Source organism: Cnephaeus nilssonii (assembly GCF_951640355.1).
Source record: "Cnephaeus nilssonii genome assembly, chromosome: 7".
NCBI lineage: Eukaryota > Metazoa > Chordata > Mammalia > Chiroptera > Vespertilionidae > Cnephaeus > Cnephaeus nilssonii.
In genome coordinates, this window is record NC_137078.1 from 82,165,955 (window position 1) to 82,179,088 (window position 13,134).

A 13,134-nucleotide genomic window follows, 5' to 3' on the forward strand; every position below is an offset into this window, starting at 1 on the left:
CGGCCAGCAGACTGAAGGGTTGATTCCAGTCAGAGGCACGTACTTCAGTTGCAGGCTCGAACCCTGGTGCCAGTCAGGACACGTGTGGGAGGCAGCCAATCGATGCATCTCTCTCACGTGGATGTTTCTGTCTCTCCCCCTTCCTTCCACTCTCTCTAAAAATCAATGGAAAAAATATCTTCAGGTGAGGATTAACAGCAGCAAAAAAATAATAACACATGATCAGTTTTAAATAATCTTAGAAAATAACAGAAAAGAATAAAGGAGAAATAAACTGTTTTAACCACGATTTTCATGTTTTTCTTTTCCATTTTCTCTCAGTACATATATTATGAATAGGTACATAATTAAGATTATTATGCAGGTACATGGTTTTTTACCCACCTTTTAAAATCTGGTAGCACACCACTGGGCCACCAAGCTTCCCTGTACTACCAAAAACGCCAGCATCGTGAACGCTCTGCAGCCTGGCTCTCTCCCCACCTCCCATTCACTGCTCTGCAGGCCGACCTCTGCCCCCGGCATTCTGCATCTTGTTGCCAAATCAGATGGGAATTGTGCTGGCCCTTATATTCTTTGACTCTCTACAGCCTTTGCACTATTGACCACTCTTTTCTCCTTGCAATTCTCATATTTAAATTCTGTGGATCCCAGAGACCCAGATACAGGTCTGGGAAGATCATTTGAAGGAGTTGAGAAATAATTGAAACAAGGAGCTCTCCTTGGGTTCAGATTTTACCTCTCTCTTAGAGGAAGATGTTCCGTAATTACTCCCACCGTGTGCACACACCCTTTCCACAGTCTATACGGGATGGAAAATATATGGCACATACATCTCTTTCTGCTCTGATGGCGGGCAAGACTAATTGAGTAGAGCACCCTTTCTGCTTGAGTCCAGACACTGCTGTGCGTTCCTTTCCAACAGGCAAGCCACAACCAATCAACATAGGCTGACTTGATGGGTCCACTTGACTCCACGTTTGTTTGGCCCTCCTCAACCAACACTATTGGCCTTGGCCACCTTGGCCTTCTTGGTGGAGCCTGAGGCAACTGGAATCTCTTGTCCTGCCTTCCTAAGTCCCTTCCTCTCAGGCCCTGTTTCTCATGTGGGCCATGCCTCTTTAGTCACATGATCTGCATCAGGAATGACCAGATCAATTACGGAATATGTATGGCTAAACCGATCAGGCCCCTACATACAGGTGTATATGGCCCTGAGTGTCTAACCCCGGCCTGCAGCTGCTGTATCCACCCTTCTTAGAGCATCCATGTCCACCCCCCACTCAGAGGATGTCAGGTTAACAGACTGACTTTCCTTCCACGGAGGGGTGACAGAGCTTTGTCGTGATAATAGAAATCACTATAGTAAACAAATACTGACGCTGTGAAACAGAAACCAACAGTCTTTCCCATTTTACAGCTCCATAAACGTCAGACACTGTTGATCAATATGGAAAGTGAAAACAAATGTAGCACAAGTATCAGAGGCAGAGGGGCTATCCGCCTGCCCTGGGAAGTGGAATTCACACCAACATCCCATCCCAATGTGGTGCAAACCACCATCCCTCTCAGAATCTTCCGGAAGCGGTGTCAGCTTTAGCTTCTTCTCAACCTTGAACTCACTGCCGTGCCTCACTCCCTGGGTTCTGCTTTGCCAACTTAGGTCAGGATCTTGGCCCACTTTTGTGACACCGCCTCCCAAATAAAACAGAAATAAAAATAAACAGAACCACTAACAAAGGTGTTTCATGAAGCACAGCCTTTATTGAAGGTTTGTGGCAATGCAGGCAGTTTGCCTCACAGCCAGGCAAATGGCTTAGAATGAGTCTGGGCAGCCCGGACTCTCCCCATCTTTTGGTCCCTTCTCCCTGGAAGCTTCTCCCTGGCTCTGTCTCCTCAGGCTCCCGCTTCCCCTGTGGGGTGCTTACACCTCCTCCTCCTTCTCCAGCCTCCTCCACGCTGCAGCCTCTGGACCTCGGCCCCATTTCGGGGCCACTGTTGGCTGCTCAGGCCCAGGAGCCCGGTTGCACCTTGGCTTTGCCATCTCCCTCCAGGCTAGTGTCTCCCTTCCCCACCCGTGCTAGGCTAGGGTGGTCTTTTCCTGCATGAGGAGGCTTCCACCTGAAAGAGACTCTGGGGATGGCTGTTAAAGTAGCTTTTTTGTTAACTCACCAGTGAAAGACGAGTGATGAGGGCCCTAATCCGGTCATTCCTGATGCAGATCATGTGACTAAAGAGGCATGGCCCATGTGAGAAACAGGGCCTGAGAGGAAGGGACTTAGGAAGGCAGGACAAGAGATTCCAATTGCCTCAGGCTCCACCAAGAAGGCCAAGGTGGCTGAGGCCAATAGTGTTGGTTGAGGAGTCAAGTGGACCCATCAAGTCAACCCATGTTGATTGGTTGTGGCTTGCCTGTTGGAAAGGAACGCACAGCAGTGTCTGGACTCAAGCAGAAAGGGTGCCCTAATCATCAGTTAGTCTTGTCTGCCTCTAGGAGGTCTTCTTCGCAGATGGACTCAGGGCCCACAATCTGCAGCTGCAGGCCTGGGGAGCCAGGACTAGCCTTTCAGTGGGAGACGTGGGCTGGGGTGACACTGCTCCCCTAGCTCACATCACAGCAGTAATTTGTGGGCATGGGGCACCTTTTCATGACACGACTTTCCCCCAAGCCTCCCCTGATTCTCTTTTGGCCTCAGACGATGGCAATTCTTCTTAAATATGTAGCTTCTTCCCTACAAATGTCTTGCCTCTCTTGGAATTGCTCAGCCACTGCATGGCTTCTAATTGTTGTTTGGGGTGGCTCTTTGATTTCTACCTCCAACCCCTGCCCTGTGTCCTGAGCTTCAGGCCCACATGGGGACCAAAGACTACTGAACCCTTCCCAGAGTGAGCCTCAAATGGGGCATATCTAAAACCTAATGTTCTCTGTTGTCCCAAACCTGCCCTTCGGGCTGCCTTCCCCAGCTCAGGGAAGAGTGTCACCATCTAAGGTGGTCCCGCCAGACACCCCAGAGGTACCTTACACTCTTCCCCTTGGCTCCCTGCGTCATCGGTCACCATGTCCTAGTAAATCTCCCTCTGCACCGGCCTCTCCTTCCGGCCTCCGCCACTATTCAGAGGGCCCTGGCTTGGAGGCCCAGGCCCTCTCATCTCTCACCTTCTCACTGCAAAGGGTCCATCACTGGGCAGCTGTCCCCCAGCCCCTACCACACACACCCCAACCCATTCTCCATGGCAGAGCGACCTTTCTAAGACACAGATCTGACAGGACCACTCGTTGCTTAGAATCCTGCCAGTGGGTCTTCGTCACTGACAGGGTCAAGTTCACATTCCTCAGCATGGAGCATGAGGCCCTTCCCGCCGATCTTCCTGCGTCCTCTCTGAGCATCTTCAGCCATAGCAGAGATTGCTCCCTCTGGAACTCACCAGGAAAGCCAGCCCAGGATGCAAATCTTGCTTTCAGAGGGGCTTCGAGCCCAAAGACCCCTTGGTGCCTAAGGGGCTGAGGTGTGGCTCTCGCAGCGCCTCCGCCCACCCCGTGCTTCAGGCCCATTCCTCTGTTCTAATTCGCCACAAGTTTCAAGAATAGCCCGAGAAGCACCCTCAGTCATGTCAGCGATTTCCTGAAAGTGGTTTTGTAAACTGCCCTTCCTTAGGAGGCCAAGCTAAACAAGAGCTGAGGGTGCTCACCATGGGCTGCGCTGTGCCAGGAGCTGTGGTCACGCCAGAGTTAGCAGGTTCACACTCAGGCAGGATTAAAGCTTTGTGGTCTTCCTTCCTCTCATGTGGAACTCTCAAGGGCTGGCATCTGTGAGTGGATAAAGCTCATCCACTGGGCAGTCGTCCCTAAATATTTGCTGAATGAACGGATGGCTGGATGGGTCTACTTCACCATCAGGATTATGCAGGATCATCCAAAGGCAAATGACTAGCCTGGGTTAGCCCACCTGCCCAGCAGCTCCGAGTAACACAAAGTCTTTGCATCCAAGGCTTCAAGGAGCAGGAGGGAGGACTGTGTACCTCTGCTTGGTACAGGAAGTGCCATGTGCCTGGCTGAATGGTGGTCTTGGCCTGGGGACACAGCTCAAACTAAGAGGGAATAAAGACCAGCTGTGCTCGGCGGGGGTGGGGGGCAGGTGGGGGTGGCAGAGCAGGTGTGAGGCTGACCTTCAAGGAGGCCCGTCCCCAGGTCCAAGGAGCCCTGGTTCAGCAGGCAGAGGGAAGGAGACAGCTGGGACCACCCTCTGTTTGTGTGACTGCACCTTTTCAAAGGCAGAGGTCCCTGGGAGGCACTGAGCTCCGTGGAACCCCTTTGATCCACAAGAAGGAATACCATGTGGATTTCAGCAACCAGCCTCTTGACTTGTGAGGGGTACTGGCCCTGGATCAAAGAAGACCGCATGGGGAAGGAACAGGGTTCAGATGTGCTGGGGCTGAGAGGCAGGTGGTGGAAAGAAAGCCGGAGCAAGAAACGCTTGGCCTCTGAGGTTCAAGCCAAACACTGCAGGCTGCCACCAGACCTGGGGAAACGGGCATTTGGTCTGCAGAAGCTTGGGCTGCAAGTGCTGAGCTGCATTCCGAATGCCATGGCCCCAGGGAGGGAACCTGCGGAATGTGAAACAGAAGCAGTGTGTCTGGCCTGGAAAAGCAGGCAGTCAGACAGGCCAAGTTCAACCCTGGCTATGCCGGCTCCAAGCTGGGGTTGCCGGTGTGTTGCTGAAACCTCTCTGCATTTTAAAGTGGGGACATGAGTCCTGGCCTTATAAGGGTGATTGCATACTCATTCATTCACTCGGGATTCAGTGACATTTTATTGAGTGCCTACTATGTACAGGAAATAAGAGGGTTGAGTACTATCTGCGGTTTCAGGCATCCACTGGGGGTCTTGAAACGTTATTCCCCACGGAAAAGGGGGACACTGTATCTGTGGAAGAAGCCTGATGGTGGCAGAAATAGTGATGCTCTTTCCCAGCCAGCATGGCTCAGTGGTTGAGCATTGACCTATGAACCAGGAGGTCACGGTTGAATTGCCAGTGAGAGCACATGCCCAGGTTGCGGCCTTGATCCCCAATGTGGGATGTGTAGGAGGCAGCCGATTGATGATTCTCTCTTATCATTTATGTTTCTATCTCCCTTTCTTTTCTTCTCTAAAATCAATAAGAATATTTTTTAAAGAAATAATGATGCTCTCAAGCAGTTTCTTAATTTTAAGAAGGGGAGTCCTTGATAGAACCATGAATAAAGGGTCAGAATCCAGAGCCCCCAAAAGAGGGGACTGATGAGGTTGAGCAGGTCATTGGGGCCCCAGGAGGGACACCGGAGAGGGGGAGTACAAGGAAAGGGGGAGCACGGTGGCTTTGGGGCCTCTTGCCCTGGCTCAGTCTGTCTTGCACTTGAGTTGTCAGGTGGTGGCTTCTTACAGATCCCCAGGGCCTAATGGGATATTATTTCCTCAGGGGCTGAGTAGCCTTGAGGAGGGAGGATGTGGACGGAAGCCCAGTGCTGAGGACCCGAAGCTTGCAGGGATCCAGGAGTGGGATATGGGGGGAATAGGATGCAGGTTCCTCCATCCCTACCTGAAATTTGTGAGTCATTAGAGAGTCCACAGATGTCAAAGGGGGTGGAGGGATAGTTGTCTAAAATTATGGTTAATTGAAGAAATTTCAGTGAAATAAAGTTGATCGTAAATAAAGTCATAAACTTGGAAAGGAAACTATCAGCTTAACACACCTGCACCCTAGAATACACATGACTTAATGGCAGTGCAGAATGCCCATTGCCAGAGAAGGAGGAAGTGTAAATTAATACTTTAGGACTGTGGTGTCAGCTGAAGGTTATATTTTATGACTCCGAAGTTGTAACCATGAAATATGAGGCCTTATTTAAAGTGTGAGAACATCTCCAAACAACTTTTACAACATCTTCAATCAACACAGGACAGAGCAGGAACAGGGGTGTCAGAGGAGCGCTGCAGCAGGGATGACTCACGTGGCAAAGGTGCCATCTTCAGGGTACTCCCGTGGCTCTGCCAGCGGGTCTCATTTCCTGAGTCCTCGGCTCCAGCATGGTCTAGGAGTCATTATTGGAACCAGGTTGTTTGAAGATCTGAGGATGGCTAACCACGCAGGGAGGTACGGTGTAGTAGAGGAGACCACAGTTCTGGGGCCACAGAAATACCTGGATGCAGCTGGAGCTGGAGGGAGTACGCATGGCAGGGATGACTTGGGGCCCAGCTAGCTTAGAGTAGAGCAGTGAGGACGGGTGACTGAGCCAAGAGCCACTCAGGACGGACAGGACTTGGTCGCTGGTTGGTTGTGGGGTGTAGGAGGAGGTGGGAAGGCGCCCAGCTCTGGCCTGAAGACACTGGGTGACTGATGCTGCCATCCTTCAAGACAGGAAGCCAGAGGAAGGCTGGGTTAATGAGAGGAGGGGACGAAGACGGTCTTGGTCGGGTTGAGGTTGAGAACTATGTGGGATATCCTGTGGGGTTTCTAAACAGGAACTAGGCAGGAGACTGCAGGGCCATTATCTTTCCCCAAGACCTGCTTCCCCTCCGCCTTCCCTGCTGTTGCCTTGTCCACCTAGATGTGCAGTGTAGGCCAGGGCCCGGTTGGTGACTTCATGACGGGGCTGGGGCGTGCTCAGTCTTCAGCGGCTCAGGGTCCCTGCTCTCCCGACACCACTCCCTGGCCTTCTTCCCTCGACGGTCCCACCCCTGGCTGCTCTTTCTCAGCCTCCTCTCAGGTGCCCTGGCTTCTGCCTGTGGCCCATCAAATGTCACTTCTGTCCCGGTTGTTCTCCACTCCCGTGTGGCCAGTTACCTCTTCATCCTGCTGACTCCCTGCCTTGCAGGCTCCAGGCTCCAGGTCCTCTCAACTTTGCTCCAGGCCCACGGCATGGCCGTCTCTCAGGAACTCCCACGCTGCATGGGAAGGGCAGACAATTCTGACTAGGAAGTCCCTAACACACTGCCCTGCTCTACCTGTTTCCTCTGCTCACGACACCCTCTCCCTTGAGGCCTGCCAGGCAGTCAGATCTCAGTTGAAGTGTATCCTGCCAAGTTGGAGACACTTCCCCTTCTCTGGCTTCTCATTTCTCTCAATGAAAAGCCCAAGTCTGTACAGAGGCTCTCTGTTAGGCCTCGTTCCCTGCATTCCCCTCCTTGCATCCACTACTCCAGCCCCATGGGTCCCTTGATGCTCTTCAACGGTGCCTCTCTACACCATGGCCTTGGCACTTGCTGTTCCATTTGGAATCCTCTTCCCCCAGATAGCCACGTGGCATCCTCTCGCTCTCCTTCAGGTCTTTGTTCACATGTCAACTTCTTCGTGAGGCCCTTTCTGAAATGTCCAGACCCCACTCCCCATCCTCTTGCATTTATCACTACGTCACTCACCCATAGGGTTTCATTCTTTATCTTGGGTATTGCCTGTTTCCCTCTGACTAAAATGTAAGTTCCAAGAGGGAGGGAGTTTGTGTTTGTTTTATTTTCAGATAAATCCCCAGTACCTAGAATAGTGCCTGGTGCATAGTAGGCACTCAGTAAGCATCTGTTGAATGAATGTCTCAACACAAACGTTGCTTCCTTGGGGAGCCTTCCCTGAGTCCCATGTGCATCTCTGTGTTTTGACACCTCAGCTACAACAATTCTGGAGTCACTGTGTGTTTGCTGGGTACCCCCACTCTGAGAAACTCTCGGAGGCAGAGATGAGATCGAATTTTTCACGATGTAGTACTGTCCTTAGCCCAGTGTTTGGCACACAGTAGGTGCTCTGTTAATGGATGTGGGAGGGAAACATTCATGAGCACCTACTGAGTGAGGCCCCTTCATATCTGTGCTCATACATACCCAAGAGTTGGAATTGGAAATGGGCTTATTCTCTTCAAATAGACCTTGACCCTGTACAATGGCATAATTAAGAACAATTCAGGAGCCCTGAATACTAGTAAACACACTTGGATCTCCATCTCACACGACTCCTGTCATCTCATTCTCTCCACCAGGACATCCCACAGACACAACCAGCCCTGGTCTCCAAACCTGCCCTCCTGGTGGCCATCCACACCGTGACATGCTCCCCTACTGGGATCCCTGCCACAGCGAATGGCACCTTTCGTCCATCCATCCATGCTCAGGACAGAAACCTGCAGTTCATACCTGTAGATTTTACGTCCTAAATATCTCTCAGAGAAGTCCTTTCCCACCTCCCCATGGCCTGAGCTCAGATCTCATCTGGACTTATCTGGACTTAAGAACTATGGTCTCCCCACAGCATCCTGCCCCTTCCCTGACTCAGACCTCCTCTGCCACAGACACAGCGATCTTTCTAAAATGCACATTCAATCCTATTTCTTCACTACCCTTGATCCTTAAGGTGAAGTGGGGTGAAAAGGAGAACTTAGCATTTGCTGGGCGTCTACCACATGCCAGTCACTGGTGAATGCGAGGCACTGTCACATTCATTGTCCCATTGAGTTATCATAACAAACCATTGTGTAGAGAAGTGAAAGGACTCTTAGGGAAGTAAATTGCCCAGGGTCACATGGCCTGGAAATTGTGGAGCCTGAATTTAGATCTTGATCTCTTGACCTTAAAATCCATTTTCTTTCTAATGTACTCCTCTGCACCCATGTTCTCTGTCGTGCTGCTCCTTCTACATTTCCAGTACCATGGCCCATTATTCCTCTCTACGATAAACCTTCTAGAGCTACTTATCTTAGACATGCCTTGTGCTTCCATGTTTCTGTGCTTACGATATTTGGTTCCCTCTTCTCTTAAATACCTTGCCCTTTGTTCTCTATCTAGTGAACTCCTATTCATCCTTCAAAACCCAACTCTAATAGCACCTCCTCTGTTAAGCTTTCCAAAATTGACTTACCCAAACAAAGTAATTGTTGCTTTACCTATGTCCTCAAAGTGGGAATTGTAATCTTGGGAGACAGAAGAGTATATTGGTTAAGAGCATAGGCCCTAGAATCAGACCAGAGGGCTTAGGAGTCCAGTTCCTTTAATCACTATGAGCTATGTCACCTTTAGCAAATACCTTGGTTTTTTTGTGCCTTGGTTTTCTTACCTATAAAATGGGAATGGTATTCTATAGGGTCATAGTAAGGGTCACTATGAAATACACAGAGTAGTTATAATAGTACCTGTTGTGGTATGTGCTCAATAAACATTAGCATTTATTATTATCACTCTTCTGCCTCTGATACCTGGTGGAACTCTGATTCTACATTTTTCCTTTCTTTCTGATTTAGTCCATATCTTTAATAGCACATGCTAAGTGTATTAGGATCACTTTCATATAGGCTCCAGGAGGGCAGGTGGCCCAGCGAGGAAGCAGCAGGGGAAGGATTCAAACTGAGGTCTACAATAATTCCAAAGCCAATGCTCTCAGCTATCATATGTAAGAACATGTTCCTCAGATCATTTTTTCTGAATATCAAGTCTCAGCTGGGAGCAGTGAGATGACACTAGGCTATGCTGCAGGGATGAGTAATACATGGTCCCCACCCGTGGGGACTCCTGGCGGAGCTCAGATTCGGAGTGGAAGACAGATAAGTGAACAGGCCATTCAAACAGTGTGAGCCCTAGCCGGTTAGGCTCAATGGGTAGAGCGTCAGCCTGTAAACCAAAGGGTCCCAGGTTCGATTCTGGTCAAGGGCACGTACCTTGGTTGCAAGCTCCTCCCTGGCCAGGGCCCTGGTCAGGAGGCAACCAATCAATGTGTCTCTCTCACATCGATGTTTCTGTCTTTCCCTTTCTCTTCCACTCTCTCTAAAACTCAATGGGAAAATATCCTCGGATGAGGATTAAAGACAAACAGCGTTAAGTACCACGTCTGAAGTCAGACACATTGCCGAGGGAGCCCAGAGGAGAGAGCAGTTTCTAAAAGCTTGGGGAAACGGCTTTCTAAGAGGTGACCTTGGAGTTGGGTCTTAATGCATGAGAATAGTGGCTCTGGACAAAGGACAACCTTGGCAGAGGAAACGGTGTGAGCGAAGGGCAGGCGGTCTGAATGTGCGCAGTGCTGACACAGAGCTGGCCTGGGGGCAAAGGGCAGGAGGAGAGATTGCAGATGTCCAGCCAGCCAGGCTGTGATGGGCCTGGGATGCCCTTTGACTTCCACCCCCGCGGAGAAGGGTTGAGTTTTTGTTTTATTCCATTACATCTGAGGTTTACTAAGGCCTGGAGGGGGGCGGGGGGAGAACCATCCTATTCACCACAGTTGTGAATGCAGAAATAAATGTGACAGCTGATTTTGACATCATCCTGGAGCAGTGTGGTGTAGTAGTTAAGAATGTGCTCTGAAGGGCAGAGTTCAAATCCCAGCTCAGCTGTATGACCACAGACAGGTTGCTTAACCTCTCTGTGCCTGAGTTTTTCATCTGCTCAGTGAGAACACTGATAGATTCTCAGAACAGCGCCTGGCATGTGGTAAGGGCTATGGAAGGGTCGGTATCATTATCATTAGGCCAATTCAGCCTGGGATCTCGGCCCATCCTGTCTATGCATCAAGTTTCAGTTCTGTCTGCTTCTCACCATGAAGTGCACAGTGAGTACCAGGCCTGCAAACAGGACCAACTCATGTGAGCCTCTTTCCTCTTGCCCACAGCGGATGATGCCTGTGGCGGGACCCTGCGGGGCCAGAGCGGCATCATCTCCAGCCCCCACTTCCCCGCGGAGTACCACAACAATGCCGATTGCACATGGACCATCTTGGCTGAGCTGGGAGACACCATCGCTCTGGTCTTCATTGACTTCCAGCTTGAGGACGGTTATGACTTCCTGGAAGTCACGGGGACCGAAGGCTCCTCCCTCTGGTAAGCACCATGCCCACCCCTGCCCTGCCCTGCCCGTCACTGGGGGCTGAGCCTTACTGGGATGCAGTCTCCTCAGTGCCTGGACCTGCAGCCCAAGGCCCCTTTGCCACTTCCCCACCCACCGTGGGCAAGTTTTCCTCTCATTACAATGAGACATCACTGCATATTTTTAGAGCCCATGTGAATTTACAGTAATTTTGGTACCTGATTTGAAGCATGTCCTTGCTGAAGAATTTCATGATGGGTTTTGATCAAGTAACTTGCATTAAGACCAGAAATGTTCTGCTCTCAGGATGTGGACAGGGTCTCAGGGAAATGATTTGAAATATTGTTCCATTTCTGGGAGACATATTTATAGTGTCCAACGAAGGGAATAGAACCTTAAGTGGCAATTGCTCTTCCCTCTCCCTGGGCCCTGAGAGAGGAAAGGCGTTAGGTCTGGGTTTCTGAAGGGAAGGGCCAATCTGCTCCCCGTGGCTCTGGTTTTACTAAAAAGCGCCTCTTTCCTGTGTTGTGCCCATCAGCCCTGGAGACCCTTGATGCTGGCAGGCCTGGAAGAGAGTGGTGTTGAAGACTTACTGGCCTTAGTTGCTTGTAGTCTTGTAGATTTGGACCCACAGGGCATGCCCAGTCTGAGGTTGGCTTCAGGGAGTGCCCAGCTTCCTGTTTGGGCGACAGGCCTTGGGGTGATGGTGGGGCGTTTTGAATGCTCTCTCGTGTTATCCTTGTGGCTGTGTTATGAAAGCACTGGGGGTCTATTTCAGCACATCAGGAACCAATAGAAGGATGTGTCCAGACAAGATGGGCATCTTTGCAGCCTTCCCTTTTGCAGAGTCAGGGGGAGGCAGGGCGCGGTGCCCTCGGATGAGGGCAGGGGATGTGTCACGAGGACGCTGAGTGAAGCAGGAAGTGGGTATCTGGCAAGCGCGGTGATCAGTGGGGCTGAGGAGGAAGAAGGAGAGGACAGAAGGAAGGAAAAGGAAGAATACAGGAGGCAGGGGCACATGCATTGAGTCAGGTTTGGTGCTGTTGAGTCAGACTAGTTGAGTCAGACCTGGTCCTTTGAGGGTGAGAAAATCCAACAAGCCCACAGTAGGAGCCAGGTGTGACTATTTGAAAGGGATAAAGTGGAAATGACTTCTCCCAAATACGGACTCTGAAATTTATGGAACAGTGTAGCCCTGAGAACTTTCCTAGTGCAGAGGAAGGCAAACCGACCAGGGAGCCAGAGACCTTGGTGTTGTAAGCTTGTTCATGAACTTGGCCAGGTCATTTACTACCTGGGATGGGGTGTTGAGAGAAGCACTTGTGAGCTGAAGAGTGAAATTGCTGTGTGGATGTTGAAGTGCTAGTCTGAGGGCAGCAGCTGGACATGGGGAGCCAGGAGTTGGGGTGAAAGTCCAGATGACCCTTCACTGAGCTGCAACCCCAGGAACCTTCCCAGTCTGAAGATTCTCTGTCCTGCTGCCTCTTTTTGCCAAATACCTGTGTGTTTTTTTTATGATAAATGTAATACATAGAAAATATGAATAACATAAAAAGTTATAGAGAAATGAATAACATATTAAAATTTTGATGTATTCTCTTTTGGCTTTGCCTAGATCAATAGATCAAGCTAGCTGGCTACTTAAATATATTTTAATATTCCACAATTAGGTTCTTAATATGTCTGTAATTATGTATTTTTAATTTAACATTAGATCAGGACAATCTTTCAATATCATTGCAGATGCTTCCAAAATATAATAGGTGTGATAGTAGTATCATATATTGAGCATTTATTATCAACATATGGCAGGCTGGTTCTAAGCTCTTATGGCTATAATTTCATTTCGTCTTTATAAAAATTCTATAAAGTGGATAGCATAATTGTCCTCCTCTTACAGATGAGGAAAATGAGGCCCAGAGAGGTTGTGTGACAAGCCTGAAGTCACACAGCGAGTAAGGTGAAGAGTTGGGATTCAAGCCCAGGTTAGGTGGCCTGGAAATCCCATTATAGCCATGACCGCACAGGGATTGCCGTGGCTCTGGGGCATTTCCTCGTCAGACTGTGTGTACCTCACGCATCAGCTCTCTTGTTTGGTGGTTCCCAAGTTTTCTCTTCTGTAAACAGATGCCAAGATGAATATCCCTGCCTATTCCCTCTCCTCCCGTCTGAAGGCCTCCTCGACTCGTTTGTTTTTCCGTGGGCCAAACGGTCTCCCACAGCTTCAGCTCCCCAGGTGTGAGTCTACACGTTGTCCAAACTTCTGGAGTGAAACAAATCTGAAAGAGTATTCCTTTTCCTATTAAGTTACTCAGTGGGGAAGG

General features: G+C 50.0%; 1 protein-coding gene across 1 annotated transcript in view; it reads left to right on the plus strand.

Moving 5' to 3' along the window:
• The window catches only part of CSMD2 (CUB and Sushi multiple domains 2), a gene marked incomplete at its 5' end in the record, with an annotated part of 537,662 nt that overhangs the window by 188,492 nt on the left and 336,036 nt on the right, over positions 1 to 13,134 (plus strand). The window contains 1 exon segment of the mRNA XM_079778373.1: positions 10,617 to 10,824. Coding sequence (XP_079634499.1) covers positions 10,617 to 10,824 — 208 coding nt within the window.